Source organism: Pan troglodytes, chromosome 1, assembly GCF_028858775.2.
Source record: "Pan troglodytes isolate AG18354 chromosome 1, NHGRI_mPanTro3-v2.0_pri, whole genome shotgun sequence".
Classification (NCBI taxonomy): domain Eukaryota; kingdom Metazoa; phylum Chordata; class Mammalia; order Primates; family Hominidae; genus Pan; species Pan troglodytes.
Window position 1 is genome coordinate 90546112 of NC_072398.2, and position 24231 is coordinate 90570342.

The following is a 24231-nucleotide window of genomic DNA, read 5'->3' on the forward strand; positions in this document are numbered from 1 at the left end:
TTTGATAAATGGTATCATGTCTTCATTGATGTATTTTTGGCTTTCCTCTTTCCTTCCTTTTATATTTCTACCCTTCTTTCTTTCTTACTTTTCTTCATTTATATCTCTCCTTCTTATCTTTCTTCTTTACTCCCTTCTTTTGTTTCTTAATTTTTAATGCCAAAACTTATTAAATGTCTACTATATGTAAGTATGAATAAAAAATCCTGATTTGCAGGAAAATTACAGTCTATTAGGAGGCCAGATGTTTAACAGTAAGTGCATATAATAGATGTATAAACAGGACAAAGAGTCTCAAAGAAAGGCCTCTTGTGTTCTCTTGAAATAACAGTACTGGAAAATAGGAAAAATTTTGTAAGCTAAGGGAAACCACCTGATCTGAATTATTAAGGAAAGACAGATGGGTAGTTTACTGTGCAGAGAAAGAGGATAAGGGTTTTTCTAGTCAATAAACCGTGAGAGCAAATGCACTGAGGCACAAAACAATCAAGTTTTGTGGAAAATGCAATTGGTTAAGAATGTGAGAATGGAAGATGCAATTGGTTGAGAATATGAGAATGGCTCAGGTACAGGGCAAAACTGGGTGTCATGAAGATTAATTGAACTGGAATCAAATAAATGTTATAACAATGTCTACTGTATGTAGTGGTAGAAAAAAAGAGATACACTTCTTACCTTCAAGGAATTCTTTCTAATGAGAGGTTGTTAATCCACACATTCAGAGTAAACAAAAGACTTAGACTCAGTCTGTCAAATCAGTGTATATTTACAGACCTCCTATACTGTGCCTTCACCAGGCTCTGCACAGTGGGTGCCTAAACAAGAACAGAAGGATTTATATATTGTGTGGTATGAGGAAACATGTTACCTAAAGGAGATGAAATTAGAGGGCTCTGTCGGTGGAGGTGCATATTCAACTCCAACCTGAGGAAGGGGTGGGTCATTCCTTAGGAAGAGGGGTTATGTTTTGCTTGATTTCTCAGAGACATGAAATTGGCAGAAAGTAAAAATCAGAGAAAATTCTACCTTAGAATGCAGGCTGCTTACTAAACTGAGACACAAGATATTGTTAATGTTCTCAGTTTTTAAAATTCTGTGGCCTTTCCTGTGCTATTGATCACTCATATCTCAAATAGAAGGTCCGGAGCTCCTGACATAGTAACTTAAAGGCCAGAAGGAGTGGGAAGAATTATCACTGGAGGTACAGGGAAAGGCGATGACAGAGAGTGGGTCTTTTCACTTTCTCAAACAATTTTTTGAAATGTTGATGTGTATAATCCTTTTGCACCTTCTTAAGGGAGTACACTTCTTAAAATGTACTCCTCCCATTTTAAGAACTGATGGCTTAGAGCATTTAATACGTTTCTGACAAATTATGTATTTGCTTCCTTGCTTTGGGTTTATAGTTCCCAACCTGCCTGTCCCCGATAAGTGTCAGAATGGAGCAGTCTCTCTGAAGACCACATACTTTAATCTCTGCAGCCACGTAAGAGGTTCCAGCCAGAGGCTCTTTTCTCCTGGGAAGCCTAAAGGACTACTCACCCCTGGTAAGCTGTACAGGGAGATATTTCCAGTGCGTGACTGACACCTGCTTCCTGTTTTTATTCAGCAACAACAGGCTGCACCAGTGGAGGGAGCTGCTGGAGAACAAAGGGTCATGGCTTTATATGACTTCCAGGCCCGCAGCCCCCGAGAAGTCACCATGAAGAAAGGTGATGTCTTAACGCTGCTCAGTTCCATCAATAAGGTGACTTTTCCTTCTAATCTTTCCATCAAAAAGTGGCTCTTTCAGAACCATCTCTCCCAATCCTGCCAGATATTCATATTTTTACCATCTAACATTTATTTTATTATTTTATTTCTTGAATAACTATAACTGATTAAGTAGTATTTTTCCTGTAGATATTTTGCAGGATCCTACACATATCTTTTGGAATTATAATCCCAATGTTGCAGTTAAAGTCACAAAGAATTGAAGTTATATAATTAGCCCAAAGATATAGAAAGTATGAGTGGAAATTCTATAATATATTTAAAGGGCTAAGCTATCTCTTTCTTTCTTCCTCTTTGCTTGTTCCTCTTCTGTGCCAGTATTTCTAGTGATAAAATAACAATGTCTGGGGTTAGAAGGAGCCTACTAAAAGATGAGTCTTTTGTCAACTTGATTTTCTTTAGATCTTGTGCCTGGGAGAACAGTGATAAAATATTGGTTGAGATTGTTAAATATATTTTTCATAAAAACTGAAGTAATTTTTTATACTCTGATACCTAATTAATCTACAAAAATTCTTAAGAAGAAAAGAAAATAGTTTGGGCTATAGTTATTCCAAAGACAAGTAAATGTTTGGAGCGGCAGATGTTTCATTATCAAATAATGTGTGCCAGTCCATTTTTTCTTTGTCTAGGCCTCTTCATTATTTTTTGAGGAAGTTAACCTCAGAGTTTTGGTAGATGTGGCAACAGTTCAAAAATAAAAAATAAAATAACACTCAGGTATATGAATGTCAGAGCAATTCACATTTTTCAGACCTCTGCAAGAAGAATAGAAGAGAATACATTTTTGTGCAATATCCTCTTACACAGACGCTCCACTGCCAAGAAATCCAGCTAGAGCCTGGCTCCATGTGTTTTTTGTAAATTCCTCATGAACAAAGTGCCCCATCATTAAAAGAGCTGTCTTGGGTGTTTGAAAATCTCTCCAAAGTTAAGGGTCTAACATTAAGTATCAGATTACTTGATTTCAGGGGCTTGTCTATGCAATTCTTCATTTCATTTCTTGGTCATATATGAAAATTATGTGCCACTCATTAGACATGGTTAGCTTATCTTTGCCATTAACCTGTGCCTGGGCCAAGAGACTTAGTGTTGAAGTCTCTCCCGTTTGTTGCTTTTCCAAGAATTAATGAAGGAGTGGGGATCTGCTCTCCCTTCAGGACTGGTGGAAGGTGGAAGCTGCTGATCATCAGGGCATTGTCCCAGCTGTCTATGTCAGAAGACTGGCCCACGATGAGTTCCCGATGCTCCCACAGCGGCGACGAGAAGAGCCAGGCAACATCACCCAGCGCCAGGAGCAGATTGAGAACCAGTAAGTTCTGGAGCCTGGAGAACTGAACAGTATTTGGCCAGACATTTTTGGCCAAAGGCATTTCTTCTCATGACCCTGCATCTGTTAGATTTGAGATGCCACAGAAAATTTGAAGATTTTAAGAATTGAAAGTAAACCTAGAATCTTTTAAATGTTTCGGTTTCTTTTTGAGGAAAGGCAACCCCAGAATCATTCCATCAATTTCCTGAGGTCAGACACTTCACAGAGCTCTTCTGATTCCCTGCCCCACATTCTTTCAAGGTTATTAAAGTCTCCTGACATCTATATGAACTTTGTTTACTATGCCAGGCTTTTCATATCCAATTGTCAGTTACCATGTAAAATTGTCACTTTTATGAAATGGGAAAGGAATGTTGCCAGTCAAACTATTGGGTCACTGGCATTTTTACTATTTTTAAATGCAATCCTATGTGTTTATCTTTTTGCCCCCAAGGCTGTTTTCCTTCTATGTTTATTTCCTCCTCTCTTCTACTGTTCTTTTGCTTTTGATTTGTTTCCCCTTTCATTTTCGTTCCTTCTTTCTCTATGTTTGTCACTCAGCCTCTACTCTTCTGTATTTTCTCCTTCTTTTATTCCACTTTTCCCAATTCTCCATCCAGATACCGCTCCCTCTTGGATCGGGCAGAAGAACGCAGGCGTCGTCTATTGCAACGTTATAATGAATTTTTATTGGCCTATGAGGCAGGAGACATGCTGGAATGGATTCAAGAGAAAAAGGCAGAAAACACTGGAGTGGAACTAGATGATGTTTGGGAGCTGCAGAAAAAGTTTGATGAGTTCCAAAAGGTGAGAAAGAGGAACCTTCTCCAGACACCTTTTTGAAGGTTGCCATTGTTTCCTTTTATCCCTCAGCATATCCTACATGATCTTCTAATTTATTTCACACTTGTTAAATATTCTCCCCAAAGCTATTGGCAACTCTGTGGCTGAGATCTCCCTCTAGGTATTGTAGTTGCTAATAATTGGAAGGGAAATGCAGAAAAAACTAGTTACCCTAACTGCAGCCTTCAGTGCCTGCCACTCCAAAATCCTCCCCGGAGTGCTGGTCTTCCTGAATTCTTCACAACTTGCCCTATACTATACTTTGTTTCCAGTGCCCAGGTTGGGATAAGGTATTGTTGTACCATGTGTAAAGTTTAATTATGGGGCAGAGTTTGGGGTGGAAGAAGGAAGAACCTGACTTGACAAACAATTTCTAATTTTTTGCCTACCTAAAACCCTTTCAACATTCTTTCTTCCCTTAGATTTTTTTCCATTATCTTAACTAGCAGTGAGTGTACATTCCTTCTTTTCTTTCTTTTTCTTTTGATATCTTCCACATGGGATTTAACACATACACACACACACACACACACACAGAGAGAGAGAGAGAGAGAGAGAGAGCACTCCCTAGAGCTGTTTCTTACAATATCTCATAATATAGGCAGATAATAACTCAATTAAAGAAATCTTTAAAGCTGGAGTTTGTACTGGTAGAAAAGGATGTCACACAGCTCAGGTATCAATCCCTCTAATGGTATGATTTAATCCAGAGGAGATTTTAAGAAATCTAGAAAAATGGCTATGCTTCATACTGCAGATAAATGATAGTTATCTTGACAAGTTTTGGACAGCCACTAGGTGTCAAGATCTTTAAGGATACTCTTCTCAGTGGTGGATTGGAGGAGAGGAGCTTAGTGTGTATTACGGTGATGTAGGGGCAGAGATGGACAGGTAAGTATGGTAGATTCTTGATGAGGGGATTTACACTGCTTTGGATGAATTTACACTTCTTTGGATGAATTTTCCCATTCAGGATTTGAATACCAATGAGCCTCGGCTAAGGGATATCAACAAGGTAGCTGATGATCTACTGTTTGAAGGACTTCTAACACCAGAAGGAGCTCAAATCCGGCAGGTAACTAATGCCCCCTCCATTACTCCTCACTACCAGGTTGGGCTTTGGGAGCCCTCATTTCACTTCAACATGGAACTTTATATTCTGCAGATCCACTAGAACATGCAGAAGGTAACAGCAGTATGGAATTAGCTACAGGAAAGGCCAAAGACAATAGCCCAAATAGTCGCCATATTTTTGTTGTCTAAATTAACTTAATTAAAGCAGGCACATTTGTTAACATATATTGAGTGTCCTCCATGCCCTCACATATGTCATTTCATGGATGGGGTGGGAAAGGAGACAAAAGTATTGGTAGCAGAAATTAAGATGTAGCTTTAAAAGGCAGGATTAGGAGGTTTAGATAATATTACACTGGACATTAGGTAAATTAGATTTACGTCATAGCTGTATTCTTGTCTGACTGTGTGTCCTCAGACAAGTCTCTCCATTTCTAAAAACCTCAGTTTCTATATCTGAAAGCAAATATTGGATAGCACAATATCCAAATTACAATATCCAAACCTCCTCTTAATCTTCTGTACCAGGCTACACCAAATTAAATGTAAAGTTTTTCCTTACATGTCCACCCAATAATATAATTGAATTTGAATTGCAATTTTAGAATATATACATTTGAACTGACCTAAAATTCTTAAATTACAACACGTACTCACCTCTCTTTCACTGTCACACACACAAGAAATTCTCAATTACATGAATGCAAAGACAATGCAGATAAAGAAGCTGTGATAGTGGGAAGAGGTTGATCAAGAAAGTTTACTGGAAGACACAGGTTCTGATCAACGTGCTGAAGAAGGAGAATATAGGTCAGTAGAGATAGAGGAGAGGTCATTTTTGACCTGATTCAGATCTGGATCTATGATTCCATAAAAGATCTAATGAACATTAGTAAATGTTCAGTCTAGTTCTCTGGAATGCCATAGTCAGTGAGGATGAGTTTTCTGCCTGTTTTTGTAGTGGTTGTTATGGGATAAGAAGGTGAAGAAATACGAAGGGGAACAATGTACTTACCCTCTGTAGAAAGTAGGCCTTTAAAAGGCTACCTGGTTTATTCAATTCAGAATACAGGATTGTTTGTCTTAGAGAAATGTGATCACTTCTAACTACCAAGGCAACACTTTCCACTCATTTTTTGGAGTTTACAGTGCAGTCTTTGTAATAGCAAGCACTTATTTACTGCTCCAGAGTTGATGGTTTCACCCTTTAGCATCAGTTTGGGAAGAAATCACTTTCTCTGCTGCACTGGCAAAAATGAGGCCCAAGCTCAAGCTGTCCAAGAAAGAAGCAAAGCTATGCAATTTCTGAAGAAAATAACGTAAAAACAACTATGGTTTAAATCTTGTCTGGTCTTCAGACGCCACTGAGCCATGTGAGTTAGTTCTCTGTCTCAAGTCTGATGTTTTTGCCTCTTTTAGGAATTGAATGCCCGCTGGGGTTCTTTGCAGAGGCTTGCAGATGAACAGCGGCAGCTGCTGGGCAGTGCCCATGCTGTTGAAGTGTTTCACAGGTAATAATTATAACTCTGAAAAGCAGTGCTGCTTTAAAACCCACTCACTAAACTTCTAAGTCTATTACTATGGTGGAACGATAGTATAATCTTTTTTCCTGAGATGGAGACAATGTGCCAATAGAAAATTAGGTTTTTTAGTAGTATAATTCTCACTTCACAAGCAGGATACTCCCAGACAACTAGCTTCAATTTTCTAAAGCCTAGGCTTGGGCCTTGGAACATAATTAGTAGTCTATATATGTTTCCATGAAAATGAATAAAACTTAGGCTGAGGGCAGTGGCTCACAGCTGTAATCCCAGCACTTTTGGTGGCCGAGGCAGAAGGATTGCTTTAGGCCGAGAGTTGTAGACCAACCTGGGCAACAAAGCAAGACATTGTCTCCACAAAAAAATAAAAAATGAAAAATTAGCCCAGTATGGTGGCACAGGCCTATGGTCCCAACTACTTGGGAGGTTGAGCTGGGAGGATCACTTGAGCCAGGAGGCTGAGGCTACAGTGAGCCTTGATCACGCCATTGCACTCCAGCCTATTGCAACAGAGTGAGACCCTTATCTTTAAAATCAAAACAGAAAGAAAGAAACTTGACGTTGAAACAGGAGGTTTAAGTAATTACATTTCTGAACTAGAAGCTGCTGACAGTAGAGGGCAACAGACATCACATTGACTATCAGCTCATTCAACATTTTTCTTGTTTGATTTTCAAACTAAGAAACACAAAGACACATACAAAAAAGTAAACAAACAAAACAGAAACCAAACACCTTCATTGTGTATGAATGTATTTTTGATGATGCAGGGAAGGAAAAACAGACTCAGACAGGTCTGTGTGTGTAGAATGCTTAAGATAGAAAGCTATGGAAATATGATGGTTAAGCATGTAACTGCTGTCAGATGGCCTGGTTCAAGCTTAGGCTCCACCATTCAGCAGTGGTATAATCTTAAGAAAATACTTATCCTCTTTAGTCCTCAGTTTTCTGATCTATTTAATGGGAATAGTAATAGTAACTATGCTTCTTGGAGTTGTGAAGATTAAATGAGCCTAAGTTTCTAGCACATAAAAAACAATGATGATAATTGGTTGGGGTTGGGGGGTGGGTGGGAGGGTGGTGAGTGGTAGTGATGATAACTTTCTTGTGATCCCCACTAGCCTGCCTCTGGTACATATCCTTACTTTTGAACTCTCTACTGTCTTGTATACCAGAGAAGCAGATGACACGAAGGAGCAGATTGAGAAGAAATGCCAGGCCCTCAGTGCTGCAGACCCTGGCTCAGATCTGTTCAGTGTTCAGGCTCTTCAGCGACGGCATGAGGGCTTTGAAAGGGACCTCGTACCCCTGGGAGATAAGGTGAGACAAGTCCTTCAAAGCTTTTCCAACACTTTCCACTTTATATTTAGCCGTGTACCAATGCCCTCTTCTTTGGTTCTCTTTTTCAGTCTTTTATTCTTATATTTCTCTCTGTCCTGTGCCATATTTATTCTTGTACACTGTCCCTAAGGCAAGACCATGAAAAGGATATGCCCCATGACCATTAACATGGGGAAAAAACTTGTTAAACTCCTGCTGTCTGAGTGAGCACCCTATATCCCCTTGCCTCTTTGGTGGGTTACAAGTGACCAGATCTTGTGGCAGCTAGGTGGAGGCCAGTAGCCCAGGAGAAATAGCAAATGTCCATACCCAGGATGATCAGGCCAATATCTGAGTATGGTGCATGTTTTTCTTAGCAAGGAATTGAATGAGTTGTTTAACTCTGTTTCAACCCAAAAGTGTACTCTGGAGCTTGTCAGATATACTCAGAGGCTTGGCATTATCATGCAGAGCAAAAAGAAGCTCCTCACATGAAGAATCAAGACCCTTGGGTTTCCTAATTGAGGTTGCCACTAACCAGCAGAGTCACTTAACCACTCTTCCCCACAACTCTCTTATTTTTAAAAAGAAGTATGGTAATGCCAATTGTAACTACTTTAGGGAGTTATGTGGACTAAAAGGTTGATATTATTTTGTAAAGTATTATGACATACTTGTACATCACTGATATCTATTTGAGGAGCTGAATACTGGGACTCAGGATTCTCCTTTTGCTAAGATTCAGGTGTGTCTCTAGGCTGATTATCAGAGCTATTGTACCTCCCCAGGTGACCATACTGGGGGAGACAGCAGAGCGGCTCAGTGAGTCCCATCCAGATGCCACTGAGGACCTGCAGAGACAGAAAATGGAGCTGAATGAGGCCTGGGAAGACCTGCAGGGACGTACAAAGGATCGTAAGGAGAGCCTAAATGAGGCCCAGAAATTCTACCTGTTCCTCAGCAAGGCCAGGTAGAGTGGGGTGGGTAATTTCCGTGTCTGGCCTCTAAGTAGACTGTCTGGGAGCAGTCTGGGTACAGATGCTGTTCACTGCTGGTTTTGGAGGGCATCACTACGTTTAAGTCTCACCTCTTGCAAGGCATAAAAAATTTCAGGTTTGAAACTAGAAGCAATAAAATACAAAGTTTGAAAGAATATGAAGCCATGTAGGCCAATTAAGTAAGCTTCTATAATGTAGAAGCTTTTTTGTTCTACTGAAGAGACAGTAGTATTCAGTCTTCTACTGTATTCAGTATTCTGTTGAATACAAATAACTATGGTAGAACATAATGAGGCCCAAAACACACATTGTGACAAACAGCAGTGGGAATTCAGAGTTGGGTAGAATAGATGATGCACTGTAGATAAAGTAACATTTTATTACACCTTATCAGTCAAACTTTTAACAGAAGAGAAAACAATTCATGTAGACTGAACTGTGCAAAAAAAGACATAATCATGAGAAAAGAATAAGCATAAGAACATGTTTGGGGAGGGGATGGTAAGGAGAAGTAGTAAGAGATAAACTTAACAATAATATTGGGACCAAATTCCAGAGAACTGTGAATATCTTACTAAAGTCTAGACATTATCACAATCCAAAATTCACCTCTCAAACATATACTTTGTGGAACAGTTCCCACGTTTGGCTCTATCGCATCAGTCAGCTGAGAGGAGCATTAGAGTTGAGGGTCCAGGAAGTCGTAGCTCTCAATGCAATGCTTCTCAAGAAAAAAGGAGGCAAATTTTGGCAAATGACTGTAGTTCCTCTTGGAAATCCCCTCCCCAGTTCAGCACTGGAAAGCTATAGTTTTTGACACAGTTTAAATAAATAGCACCCACACCCATTCCAATGGTGCTTCCTTCCCTTTATGAAGCTGTACTCCTCAGTATTTCAGAGTAGTGTTCCCACCCCTGAGCAACATTAATATCTTATTTTACCCCATATGATACTTTTGCTTTCAGTTTTGTTTTTAATTGCTGTTAGTGCCTATGCTCTGTTTTTTGTTTGTGTTTTGTTTTGTTTTGTTTTTATCCATTCTTAACCTAAAGTATGAGTTCCTAGAAGGCACAGATATGCCTTTTTCACAATGTTTGGTACTTAGTAAGCACCCAATAAAACTTAGTTGCTTCAATAAATAAATTTACAAAAGAAGAGACCTCTCTTTCCTAGAGCTAAGGGTTCCTATTGAGCAAACAAGAGTAATGACATTCTTTATGAGATGCTTAATTTATCCACCATATATGCTTTAAAGTTAATGCATGGTTAAAATTTGCCTTTTAAGAAGATAGACCTTAGTTTTGCTTGTCTAACTTCCTGACTACTGAAAGAGTAGGGAAATAGACCTTGATTTAATCAACAGTGTGGAGGCCTGTGTGTGTACATGTATGTTGGCCAAAATATGTGCTAGATTCACTTGAGAATAAAAGTAAGAGGAAAGACATGTTTTCTTTGAGACTCTGTAATAAGATGTATCTTCAAACCCTAGAAACCACTTAAAAGGAACAGTAACCAAGAGAAGTAATGAAATATATAACAGTCCAGGATTCCAGAGGTCTAGGTTTTATTGAAGATGTCTGCTTTTAGTTATATCACATTGGCAAATTAATTATCTTTTCTAAGCTGACTTCTTTATCTCCATAATGAAAACAAAAAATTCCCAGAATCTCTGCAGGATTACTTCAAGAATTGAAAAAGATAATAAAAGTGAAGAGGCTTTCAAATACAAGGGATTTTTATCATTAGGTGATATAATAAAAACAGCAAACGTAAGATCTGTAAAGCATATAAAGCCAGATAAAAAATGTTATTCTGGAAATGTTTTCTAGAGAATGGAAAACTGTAGGACAAACAGCACTGTAGCAAGTTGCAAGGTTTTCTTGTCAATTCCAATGTGTCTGTTTATCTAGGGATCTGCAGAACTGGATCAGTAACATTGGTGGCATGGTATCATCACAGGAGCTGGCCGAAGACTTAACTGGCATAGAGATCTTGCTGGAGAGACATCAGGTAAAACTACAAAGTCACAGCCACTGATCACTTGACCTGAAACCTCTACTAATTTTAAAATTTCCAATGGAGTTGGCCTCACTGATTTCTTCCCCCTTTTTCCCACAGGAGCACCATGCTGACATGGAGGCAAAGGCTCCCACCTTCCAGGCCTTAGAGGACTTCAGTGCAGAACTTATCGACAGTGGGCACCATGCTAGCCCTGAAATTGAAAAAAAGCTTCAAGCTGTCAAGCTAGAGAGAGATGATTTGGAGAAGGCTTGGGAACAACGCAAGAAGATCCTAGACCAGTGCCTGGAGTTGCAGGTACAGCAAATTTCCCAATTGTTAAGCAGGTTCAGTAGTCTGTTTCTCCTATGCAATTTCATATGGTCATTACAGGCTCCGTTCACTAGACTTTCCACATTATAAACACAAAGGGAGCTCATCTCTTAATTACCTAGCATTGTACTATGCTTTGTATACGGATCATTGTCATATTCTCTGCTCTTTCCTGTTAGAAGAGCCAAACAAGATGGTGATCTGTCCTGAGCATGAGGTGGGTTGATTATCATTTGTTGATTGACTGAGGAATTGATTGGCTGATTTTTGTTGAGACTCTACTCTGTGGAGGCTCGGAGTGCCACAAAGATTAGTAAGATAGTTTCCCATTTCTTAAATAGTGAAATTAGACATATAGATAAATTTTACTAGTACAGTGAGATGATTATTAATAAACCAAAATGTACGAGTGCTTTGAGGCTAAAAAACAAGAAGTGATTAAAGCTTTTGGGGGAAGTAAGTGGTTGTGTCACAGCCTACCCTGAAGGATAACGTTTCACAAAGTCTTAAGGAAATGACCAGCCAGTATTAACAAGGTTTAAGAAGTAGGAAATAGCACCCCAGGAATTGGAGGTAGCATATACAGAAACATAAAGTGTATGTTTGGAAAAGAGGAAATGTTCCAGTACAGCTAAGATTTGTCACATGAGTGTTTCTTGGAAGATGGTAAGTACTCCTTGCAAAACCCTTTGTGTCACTATCATGAAAGAGGTGTAGCATCATTTCCTCCACACCACCTGGACTATACCATACCCCTCTCATTTAATTCCTCATAGATGTTCCAGGGGAACTGTGATCAAGTTGAGAGCTGGATGGTGGCACGTGAGAATTCCCTGAGGTCAGATGACAAAGGTTCCTTAGACAGTCTGGAGGCCTTGATGAAGAAACGGGAAGATTTGGACAAAGCAATCACTGCCCAGGTAATAATGACTAGTAATGGAATTAAAATAATAATCCATAGTAATAATAACAGAAATCCTACACATTTGTCTGGTTTTATAATTTATAAACATTTTGATTTACTTTTTTTTTTTTTGAGATGGAGTCTCATTCTGTCACCCAGGCTGGAGTGCAGTGGTATGATCTTGGCTGACTGCAACCTCTGCCTCCCGGGCTCAAGTGATTCTCCTACCTCAGCCTCCTGAGTAGCTGGGATTACAGACACCCACCACCATGCCCAGCTAATTTTTGTACTTTTAGCAGAAACAGGGTTTCACCATGTTAGCCAGGCTGGTCTCGAACTCCTGACCTCAAGTGATCTACCTACCTCGCCCTCCCAAAGTGCTGAGATTATAGGAGTGAGCCACCGTGCCCAGCCCTGATTCTTGTTTGCTTCTTACAGAAAAACTGAGGCAGGCAGGGCAGCCTGACACTTGACATTCTTTCACCCAAGTCACAGGCAGCAAGCGGACTCTCTTACTTTAAATCCAGCATTCTAAACTCTGACTTTTAGGATTGACGAAATAGTCATTTCATCATCTCACTCAATACAGGATTCACCCTCTACAATGGTCATGAGAAGTGTCTGTTCTTTAGGGAACTCTGTACCACACAAGTACCCATTATTAGATGTTTCTCCTCCTATTAAGTTGAAACCTACCTCCCTGTAAGGCATATATTGTTTGACCCTGAGTATATCTTCTGAATCCACAAAGGATACCTTCATTCTTTTCTAGGAGGGAGTCTGGGATTGCACCAAGGGCCTAATCTCCAGGCATCTGGGCTCTTTCCTTTTCCTTTATTTAGGAAGGGAAGATCACTGACCTAGAACATTTTGCTGAGAGCCTCATTGCTGATGAACACTATGCCAAAGAAGAGATTGCTACTCGGCTGCAACGTGTACTAGACAGGTCAGGCCTGAGTGATTGTTTTATGTGCTACAGGAAGATGTAGCAAACTGACCTCTTTGCTAGCATTGAGAGGGGGGAATACTCTGACTTCCTGTCATTTCTAGGTGACTAAAACTATCTTGACACCTATGCAGACTTTCTGACTTAGATTTATAGAAGGAAAGACATGAAAGATGAAAGATACCTTAGAAATTAACTGGCTTTAGCACTGCATTTTATAATGAAAATAATAAGACTATGTGAGAAGAAAAGAGGCATGTTGGCAAATGGGAAGATTTATGGATATGGCATCAGAGCATGGGAAGGGTGGAGGAGGGCATAGAGTGATCTGGCTCCATCCTCTAGGTGGAAGGCTCTCAAAGCACAACTGATTGATGAGCGGACAAAGCTTGGAGACTATGCCGACCTAAAACAATTCTACCAAAACCTTGAGGAGCTGGAAGAATGGATCAGTGAGATGCTGCCCACAGCCTGTGATGAATCCTACAAAGACCCCACTAACATTCAGGCAAGTTCAAAATAGGAATCTTGGAAAATTTCACCATTCCGAGCTTGTTGGTTGGATAGTCATCAACCTTGATACTTTAACACTTTCTGACTGTTGAGGCTACCATGCCTGCTCTCAGAGACTTCAGAGTCTGATGTGGAGCAGGTTCTTCAGAAGTCACCGTCACCTCAGTTATGATAGAAATATTAGCCCTTCCTTTTAAATACAATTTACCTTATCTTGTCACCATAAATAAAAAGATAATATAATTTCTGTTTCATTTTCCCTTCAGAGGAAATACCTGAAACACCAGACCTTTGCAAATGAAGTCGATGGCCGATCTAAGCAGGTGCATGACGTCATCAACCTGGGGAACTCCCTGATTGAGCGTAGCGCTTGTGATGGCAATGAAGAGGCCATGAAGGTAAAGCTCAGGATGAGTTTTGGGCTACAAAGTCACATGAAGAGGAATCATTTACTCTTTCTTTTTTTTTTAATTTATTGTATTTTATTTTTTAAATTTTATTATTATTATACTTTAAGTTTTAGGGTACATGTGTACAATGTGCAGGTTTGTTACATATGTATACATGTGCCATGTTGGTGTGCTGCACCCATTAACTTGTCATTTAGCATTAGGTATATCTCCTAATGCTATCCCTCCCTCCTCCCCCCACCCCACAACAGTCCCTGGTGTGTGATGTTCCTATTCCTGTGTCCATGTGTTCTCATTGTTCAATTACCACCTATGAGTGAAAGCATGCAGTGTTTGGTTTTTTGTCCTTGTGATACTTTGCTGAGAATGATGGTTTCCAGCTTCATCCATGTCCCTACAAAGGACATGAACTCATCCTTTTTTATGGCTGTATAGTATTCCATGGTGTATATGTGGCACGTTTTCTTAATCCAGTCTATCATTGTTGGACATTTGGGTTGGTTCCAAATCTTTGCTATTGTGAATAGTGCCGCAATAAACATATGTGTGCATGTGTCTTTATAGCAGCATGATTTATAATCCTTTGGGTATATACCCAGAAATGGGAAGGCTGGGTCAAATGGTATTTCTAGTTCTGGATCCCTGAGGAATTGCCACACTGTCTTCCACAATGGTTGAACCAGTTTACAGTCCCACCAGCAGTGTAAAAGTGTTCCTATTTCTCCACATCCTCTCCAGCACCTGTTGTTTCCTGACTTTTTAATGATTTCCATTCTAACTGGTGTGAGATGGTATCTCATTGTGGTTTTGATTTGCATTTCTCTGATGGCCAGTGATGATGAGCATTTTTTCATGTGTCTTTTGGCTGCATAAAGGTCTTCTTTTGAGAAGTGTCTATTCATATCCTTCGCCTACTTGTTGATGGGGTTGTTTGTTTTTTTCTTGTAAATTTGTTTGAGTTCTTTGTAGATTCTGGATATTAGCCCTTTGTCAGATGAGTGGATTGCAAAAATTTTCTCCCATTCTGTAGGTTGCCTCTTCACTCTGATGGTAGTTTCTTTTGCTGTGCAGAAGCTCTTTAGTTTAATTAGATCCCATTTGTCAATTTTGGCTTTTGTTGCCATTGCTTTTTGTGTTTTAGACATGAAGTCCTTGCCCATGCCTGTGTCCTGAATGGTATTGCCTAGGTTTTCTTCTAGGGTTTTTATGGTTTTAGGTCTAACGTTTAAGTCTTTAATCCATCTTGAATTAATTTTTGTATAAGGTTTAAGGAAAGGATCCAGTTTCAGCTTTCTACATATGGCTAGCCAGTTTTCCCAGCACCATTTATTAAATAGGGAATCCTTTCCCCATTGCTTGTTTTTGTCAGGTTTGTCAAAGATCAGATGGTTGTAGATAAGCAGCATTATTTCTGAGGGCTCTGTTCTGTTCCATTGGTCTATATCTCTGTTTTGGTACCAGTACCATGCTGTTTTGGTTACCGTAGCCTTGTAGTATAGTTTGAAGTCAGGTAGCGTGATGCCTCCAGCTTTGTTCTTTTGCCTTAGGATTGACTTGGCAATGTGGGCTCTTTTTTGGTTCCATATGAACTTTAAAGTAGTTTTTTCCAATTCTGTGAAGAAAGTCATTGGTAGCTTGATGGGGATGTCCTTGAATCTATAAATTACCTTGGGCAGTATGGCCATTTTCACGATATTGATTCTTCCTACCCATGAGCATGGAATATTCTTCCATTTGTTTGTATCCTCTTTTATTTCATTGAGCAGTGGTTTGTAGTTCTCCTTGAAGAGGTCCTTCACATCCCTTGTAAGTTGGATTCCTAGGTATTTTATTCTCTTTGAAGCAATTGTGAATGGGAGTTCACTCAAGATTTGGCTCTTTGTTTGTCTGTTATTGGTGTACAAGAATGCTTGTGATTTTTGCACATTGATTTTGTATCCTGAGACTTTAATGTTCCATGAGTAGAAATATAAAATATGTTCTGTGAACATATCACAGAAAAACAGTCTTCCCTCTGATTGTTGCACAAAGAAGGAGAAAAGGAGTGATGCCCAGACCTTATCACTCCCATCATACTCAGTACCTGGAACCCTAAGAAAGCTTCAGGCTTAATTCCAAACTCTTATCATGCTTGTTTTACATTTTCTATCCCTTCTGCCAATAGTTTTTTGACATTTGTATGTCAGTCTCTTTACTCAACACAGGACCCTTTTTTAAACTTTCTCTTTTGTCCAACAACTCCTATTGTTTTCCCAGATTAAGTATAACTGGTTTGAAATGTATGATATTCAAGTATCAGCAAATTTTGGCTAGTTGCTGCCTTCACAACCTTCCTACATTATTCTCTCAAGTAGTCACAGGGCCCGGGATCCTAAAGATTGTAATGACTCCTCACTGTCCTTGGGTTAGGAGCAACTGGAACGGCTGAAGGAACATTGGGATCATCTGCTTGAGAGAACAAATGACAAAGGGCAGAAGCTCAATGAGGCCAGTCGTCAGCAGAGGTTCAACACAAGCATCCGGGACTTTGAGTTCTGGCTCTCAGAGGTAATTGCACCCAGAAACAGTAGAGACACAAGAGTTTAATACATACTTGTCAGACAAATGAATTTATGCATGGGCAATTTCCTTGAACTTTCCTGGGAAAAGTTTGGGGACATAGCTGCTGATCTTATTCTCCTTAAAGGCAGTTTCACCTGGCAGCTTTATTGCTTATTTCTCTATTTCCAGGCAGAGACATTGCTGGCCATGAAAGATCAGGCCAGGGACTTGGCTTCAGCAGGAAACCTACTCAAGAAGCATCAGCTATTGGAGACAGAGATGTTGGCTCGAGAGGTAAGTAGTGTTGGCATCCCTCTCCTCTGGGCAGAATAGAAATATTTCTGGCTCTTCTCCCTCCCATGTTAGGAGACCATTTGAAAACATAGCCTTGCAAAATTGTTCTTAGTGTTCTCAACCAGCAGTCATTTTAATTAGGTAAAATTAACGGGCTGTGAAGACATTAAAACTGTCACTGATAATCAATTATCCCTAAACTATAGACTTTAAGATTCCAGAAAGTGGACCCGGGAAACTATCTTTTTTATCTTTTACTGATGCATACATATAAGCCAATTATCTTTAAGCTATATATTTGATCTGGTATTTGAAAGAAAGTGGAAGTTTACTTTATAGAATTACAAACAAAAAATCAGATGGGGGCATGTGAAATGAAGATGAACTACACAAACACTCTGGAAATCCTGTCAAGGATTCTGGTTGCATCCTAATAGCAACCAAAAATTTGTGCTGAGAGCAGTGATAAAAATGCTGACAGTTGTTAATTTTATACTAAAGAATTTTATAATTATCATTTTACTTGATAATACAGATACACACAGAAAAGGCAGGAAGTCAAAGGCTTTGGGACTTGGTGATGTTTCCTGTGACATCACTAAGGGGCTGGGTTAGAATAGGAGTAGACACAGAAGAGATAGGTGTGTTCGATGGGCAGCTAAGAATGTTGCCCATAGAGTAGTTCTTGCTGAATATTGAATCAATCAATCTGTGGCTGCCAAAGTTGGTACTGTCAAATCAATCAATCTGTGGCTGTCAAAGTCAGTATAAGACAGTCTTGTATGGGAACGAATGATTGCCCGCCAAGATTTTCCTCTTTTTTTTTTTTTTTTTTTGGTACCAGTTCAAGCAATTCTCCTGCCTCAGCCTCCCAAGTAGCTGGGATTACAGGCACATGCCAGCATGCCCGGCTAATTTTTGTGTTTTTAGTACAGACAGGGTTTCACCATGTTGGCCATGGTGGTCTTGAACTCCTGACTTCTTGATCCACCCACCTTGGCCTCTCAAAGTGCTGGGATTACAGGCATGAGCCACTGCACCTTGCTGGTTTTCTTTTTTAGTTGGGGAGAGAAGGCAAATACTGAAAACATCAGAAGGAGAAACAGGACACAGGCTAAATGTACAGTTTGAGTAATGTAGTCATGCTACCTCTATCGCTCCCACATATGGCCCTTCTCCAACCTGAACATATGCTAACATGTATAACACATAATCAAACTCCATGTCTTTAAAAGCAATCCATTTGGCCCAGTCTTTGAGCCAGACCAGCTGTTGTTGAAGTGTGGGATCTGAGTAATGCCTATACTATACTATTCACTGAGTATCCCGAGACTTTCTAGGATGCACTCAAGGACCTGAATACATTGGCTGAAGATTTGCTCTCCAGCGGGACTTTCAACGTTGATCAGATTATGGAGAAAAAAGATAATGTCAACAAGCGTTTCCTGAATGTCCAAGAATTGGCAGCTGCACACCATGAAAAATTGAAAGAGGCCTATGCCTTGTTCCAGTTCTTCCAGGATCTAGATGATGAGGAATCCTGGATAGAGTATGTGCCACCAGCTCAAAAATGTGTGGATAATCCAAGCGAGTAGATAATCCACCAAACTTGTTCCAATTTATGCTGAAATGAAATGTGTACTTGTTTCTTGAAGATAGCATTACTTCATGTTTGCCTCAGCTTAAGGTTAACATTGGTTTTATTTTTCCCAAATTCCCTTACTGGATGCAAGCCAGAGAAAGGCAGGTGTGGAGGAAGTGAGGAGCAGTTAACATACATGACAGGAACAAAACTAAGAAGCCATCTGCATTTGCTCTATAGTTCATAGAATAATATGCAATACTCACAGAGACACCTGGACATTTACACAGCTGATCAGATCCTTGTCATTCTATATCCAGTATATCTTATATGACACTGAATTGGGCACTCAATAGAGAATATTATAAAGTATCTGCCAAGGTTTCATTACTCATTCCATTTTTGTTGTAAAATATGATTTGGAAAATCTTAGCACATTACACTATTTTGCCTACTTCCCATTTAACCTGCCTCATCACGCTTCTCTTCTACAAAGCTGCTTGATTATTATGAGTAATCAATAAATTAGAGGGAAACACCATGCACAGGGCAACAAATAACATGTTTTAAAAACCTTTTTGGATAAGACCATAAGATAGAATAATCTTGTCCATGTAGTCTTCGACTGTACTTCGTGGTGATGCTCAAACCTTTTGCACTTGGAAGCATCCCAACTGCCATGACTCCTATGAAATCAGCTCTTTATACCCATTCTAGCTGAATTTATTATTGACATTAATAAATGAAAATAACAAAACCTGTGGAGGTCATATATAATTTTCACATTTTTTTGAAATAGGAAACATTAGTGTATATTCTTGAGCAAAAAAGAGAAGATACACAGGTGGACAAGCAAAGGGACTAATGGAAAGGCTGTTACAGTTGTGCCTATGGTGGAGATCAGTATGTTACTTTAATTTGTATTGGCTCAGTCAGAAGTTTTGCTGCAAGCCTCTTCCACCAATTATATTTTTGGTCATTGGCACCAGGGTATTACAGAATTTACAACCACCTGCCTCACCACCAGCCACAGACATAGTCATAGAAAGCTATTGCTGTAGGATGACATTAGATGTCTAGACTCCAAACTTTCTGTTTTCTTCCGTGATTTTAGGGAGAAGTTGATACGAGTGAGCTCCCAGGACTATGGGAGAGATCTTCAGGGCGTTCAGAACTTGCTGAAGAAGCACAAACGCCTAGAGGGGGAGCTGGTGGCACATGAGCCTGCCATCCAGGTAGGAATAGAATACCAGATCTGAAAATATAGAAATCATCCTATAGCAACCCCTTGTGTTACAGATAAATAAGAGGGTGCTACAAAACGTGAAAATAGGATGTCAAGGTCAGAGAGAGTTAGTCAAAGAGTTTACAAATATTCTTTTCTCTTCCACATTTAGTCTCCTATAAGTAGAAGAGTTCTGAACAAGAACCCATGCTCTTCCCTGGAAGGAGCACTCTTAACACTCCTGGGGAATGATCGACAATTGGGATGCAGGTTGGGACATCTGGGAAAACTGTACTTGAGCCATCTGGGAAGAAGGCAACTCTGGGTCTGACTTGGCAGCAGGGTCACTCTGTGACCATGAATAGATGAGAAAGCAGATTAGGGAGAGTAGACTAGTGCAAGTACTGATATATTTGCAAAATACTTGGGAAAGTTTAGCATAGAAAATCATCTTGCAGCTTTCATCATTCTCCCTGGACTTTCAAGACCCTCACAAAGTCCCATGGAGTTTATAAATAATCTGGAGGGTAGGATGGGCTAGATACTTTGCTCAGGGACTATGGCTAAATGGGGAGAGATTGTGGGGTAATGGAACATGAATCGGGGTTGTCCTTCAGAATGTGCTGGATATGGCAGAGAAGCTGAAAGACAAGGCTGCTGTGGGGCAAGAGGAGATCCAGTTGCGGCTGGCTCAGTTTGTTGAACACTGGGAGAAGCTCAAAGAGTTGGCCAAGGCCCGGTGAGTGGGGTACAGAAGGCCCAGTTCCCTTCCTGGATTTTGGATATTGGGCAGGTGTTGGGAGGATACTTAAGTGCCTGCTCAGCATTGTCTACTATCCCCAACTACCTATCTATCTCCTTAAGTCCCTTCTCAAATGACAAGTTTACCACAAAGCTTTCCTCCATGTACCCCAGACACGATGATCACTGCCTCTGTTCTAAATCTACCTCTCCTTCTGCATTTACATGCAGCTGTCTTTTATTATTGTTTTCCTACATGTGTTATCCTTCATATCAGGTTATTAGCCACCATCTGTTTTGCTTTATCTCCCAGTTTTCATATTATATGCAGCCCTTAGTAATGTAAGGACAAAGAATTATTTTTCCCTATAGCAATATAGCCAATTTGAACCACATACACAATGTATCAGTCCGTTCTCACATTGATATAAAGAACTACCTGAGACTGGGTATTTATGAAGAAAAGAAGTTTAATTCACTCAAAGTTTCATAGGCTGTACAGGAAGCATAATTGGGAGGCCTCAGGAACTTACAGTCATGGCAGAATGCAAAGAAAGAAGCAAATCTTAGCAAGGCAGGGAGCGGGCAGGGGCGGGGAGAGTGCTGAACACTTTTAAACCACCAGATCTTGAAAGAACTCACTCACTATCATGAAAACAGCAAGGAGGAAATCTGCCCCCGTGATCCAATCACCTCCCACCAGCCCCTCCCCTGATACATAGGGATTACAGTTAAAGATGAGATTTGGGTGGGGAAACGGAGCCAAACCATATCACACATATAGCCAAATATAACAATTTCTGACTGTAGTTCCATTTTTCCTGGGGGGCTAAAAGGGAGATTCTGGCACTTTGTGGTGTCTTCATCATATACGAAAGAAGGCAGTGCTCACAGTAGAAAGAGACATTGTGTCACTGCTGATATTCTCCAACACTGAAGTCATCATTTCCCTTTTTTTGGTTAGGGTGGGTTTCCTCCCTCCAACAAAGTTTCTTAAGACAGTAGATGGTGCCACAAAATGAACTTCTAGAGCAGGCGTCTCCTCCATTTCACAGCAGATCTTCACCACTGAGCAGTAGGCACGTATTGTATTGTGTTGAGGCCCACTTCAACTGTGGCTGCCTTGTGAGAATAAGCTGGTCTGCCTGAATGAGATTGTGCCACCCCACTGTACTCCCACTGCTTACCAGTTTGTTCTTATCCTCACTGGGGCTTACCACCTTGTTATAGAGGACTTAAGTTGGAAGAATCCCTAGAATACTTGCAATTCATGCAGAATGCTGAGGAAGAGGAAGCTTGGATCAATGAAAAGAATGCTTTGGCTGTCCGAGGAGATTCTGGAGATACATTAGCTGCTACTCAGGTGAGGAACAGGAAGAATGAATCAATTTTCTTCTCTTCAATTTGGTTATTTTCTTGGATAGTCAGTGTTTTTACCTGTAATATTAGGTCATTTTTCTGGTGAAAGAAGATGAAGGAAATACGAATAATCCTGACAGTTTTAAATATGAAAAATTAAAGTCCAAGCATGTAAGTGACTTGCCCAAGATTATGGAACCAATCAGGCATGAAGGCAGGACTCAAATCTTAATTCCATAATCTGTGATCTGTCTGTGAGTCAAAGAAATAATGGTTAAAGACCTTTCCTTACAAGTTAGATTCCTTGCAGATTATAGATTTTGAAAGGATTCCCTTAAATTTTCATGTTACATTGATTTGGAAAAAAATCTTCTTATGTCTGGACATTGGCTGCAGTTTCAACAAAATATAATTTTAGGAAGAAGGGCTTACTGGACAAAATAGTTCCACAATTTATAGACATCATTTTAAATGCAGGATTCGGTTTCTCTATAAAGAAATGAACAAGTAATCAGTGTGATCTTGAGTTAATGTAAATTTTCACAGCTTTTGAGAGTGATTACAAAACAATAATGTATTAGGAGTTTGGAAACTGTGCCTAGTAACCCTAAAAATTGGGAATTTACCAAGAACTCTTTGTAGAAATTAATTCACTTTAATATGATGACATAAGGAAAGGCTTAGACTTGCAAAAGATAACTTAAACCTATACAGCATATAATTCAAATTATCAGCTCATCTTATTTGTAAGTCTTTTGGATCATGCATGTGCACCCCACTGCACATGTTCAAGCATTTTAAGGCTTCCTATCAAGTGCTCTCAAAGGCTTCCCTTTCTTTAAAACAGAACTTTTTCTTTTTTCTTTTCTTTTCTTTTTTTTCGAGACAGAGTCTCACTCTGTCTCCCAGCCTGGAGTGCAGTGGAGTGATCTTGGCTCACTGCAAGTTCTGCCTCCCGGGTTCATGCCATTCTCCTGCCTCAGCCTCCCGAGTAGCTGGGACTACAGGCGCCTGCCACCATGCCAGGCTAATTTTTTTGTATTTTTAGTAGACAAGGGGTTTCACCATGTTAGCAAGGATGGTTTCGATCTCCTGACCTGGTGATCCACCCACCTCAGCCTCCCAAAGTGCTGGGATTACAGGCATTAAAAAGGAACTTTTTATTTTGAGAATTATAGATTCACATGCAGTTATAAGAAATAACACAGACAGATCTCATGTCCTTTACCAAGTTTTCTCTAATGGAAACATCCAGAAAAGCAGTATATCATAAATGGGATATTGACATTGTCAAGATTCAGTTAAGATTCAGAAGGCTACCATCATCACAAGGATCACTGCTGTTGCTTTTTTATAGCCACCTCCTCTTCCTGCCTCTTCAAACTGTGGCAACCACTAATCTGTTCTACATTTCTATAAGTTTGTCATTTCCACGCTGCTATACAAATGAAATCATATAGTATGTAACTTTTGAAGATTGACCTTTTCACTCAGCACCATACTCTGGTGATTAATTCTGGTTATTGTGTGTAACAATAGTTCATTCCTTCTTATTTCTGAGCAGTGTCGTGGTATAAGTATATCACAGTCGAACCACTCACCTGTTGAGGGGCGTCTGGGCTGTTTCCACTTTTTGATGACTATGAGAAAAGCCACTATAAATATTCATGCACAGATTTTAATGCAAACATAAGTCTATTTCTCTGGGATAAATGTACATGACCCCAATCACTGAACCATATAGTAACTGCCTATTTAGTTTTGGACCAAAAAAAAAAAAAAGCCAAATTGCTTTCCTGTTTGTATGGCTATAACATTTTGCACTCTTAACAACAATGCATAAATGATGCAGTTTCCCTATATCCCTGCTAGCATTCTGTGTTGTCACTACTTTTATTTTAGCCATTCACATAGATATATAATGATACCTCATTGTAGTTCATATGTGCATTTCCTTAATGGGTAATGATGTTTTACATTTTTTGTCATGTGTTTATTTAACATCTGTATTTTTCCTCAGTGAAATGTCTCTATTTTCTAATTGAATTTTTAGTTTGTTCATTTTGATTTGTTTTATTGTGACAAAAACACTGAACATGAGATCTACTCTCTTAATGCATTTATACGTGTATAACATATTATTGTTGACTATAGGTACAATGTTGTAGGCTGTATAGAAATGCTCTTGAGCGTTTTCATCTTGCTTGACTGTAATTTATGCCTTATGATTAGTAAAACTTCAATTTTTTTCTCAGCCTCTGGTAATTAGCATTCCACTCTTTGATTTTATAAATTTGTCTACCTCATATAGGTGGAATCATGTAGCATGTATCTTTCTATAACTGGCTTATTTTGCTTAGTGTAATGTCCTCAAGGCTCATCTATGTTGTCAAATGTTGCATAACTTTCTTATTTTTTAAGAATAAATGGTATTTTATTGAATGAATATACCACATTTTTTTCATTCATTCATCTGTTGATGGACATTTAGGTTGTGTCCATATCTTGGCTATTGTTAATAATG

The 24231-nt window shown here is 39.5% G+C and overlaps 1 protein-coding gene across 2 annotated transcripts in view; it reads left to right on the plus strand.

Annotated features, from left to right (window-relative positions):
- SPTA1 (spectrin alpha, erythrocytic 1) overlaps positions 1-24231 on the plus strand; it is a 75473-nt gene that overhangs the window by 30026 nt on the left and 21216 nt on the right. For both annotated transcript variants that reach the window (XM_009435126.5, XM_016929916.4), the window contains 19 exons: positions 1610-1747; positions 2934-3085; positions 3706-3892; positions 4902-5003; positions 6422-6513; positions 7719-7863; positions 8652-8833; positions 10772-10871; positions 10980-11177; positions 11969-12112; positions 12939-13042; positions 13388-13550; positions 13822-13953; positions 16375-16512; positions 16696-16800; positions 18141-18349; positions 19497-19617; positions 20225-20346; positions 21579-21711. In XM_009435126.5, coding sequence (XP_009433401.4) covers positions 1610-1747; positions 2934-3085; positions 3706-3892; positions 4902-5003; positions 6422-6513; positions 7719-7863; positions 8652-8833; positions 10772-10871; positions 10980-11177; positions 11969-12112; positions 12939-13042; positions 13388-13550; positions 13822-13953; positions 16375-16512; positions 16696-16800; positions 18141-18349; positions 19497-19617; positions 20225-20346; positions 21579-21711 — 2667 coding nt within the window. The remainder of the gene's footprint in view (positions 1-1609; positions 1748-2933; positions 3086-3705; positions 3893-4901; positions 5004-6421; positions 6514-7718; positions 7864-8651; positions 8834-10771; positions 10872-10979; positions 11178-11968; positions 12113-12938; positions 13043-13387; positions 13551-13821; positions 13954-16374; positions 16513-16695; positions 16801-18140; positions 18350-19496; positions 19618-20224; positions 20347-21578; positions 21712-24231) is intronic.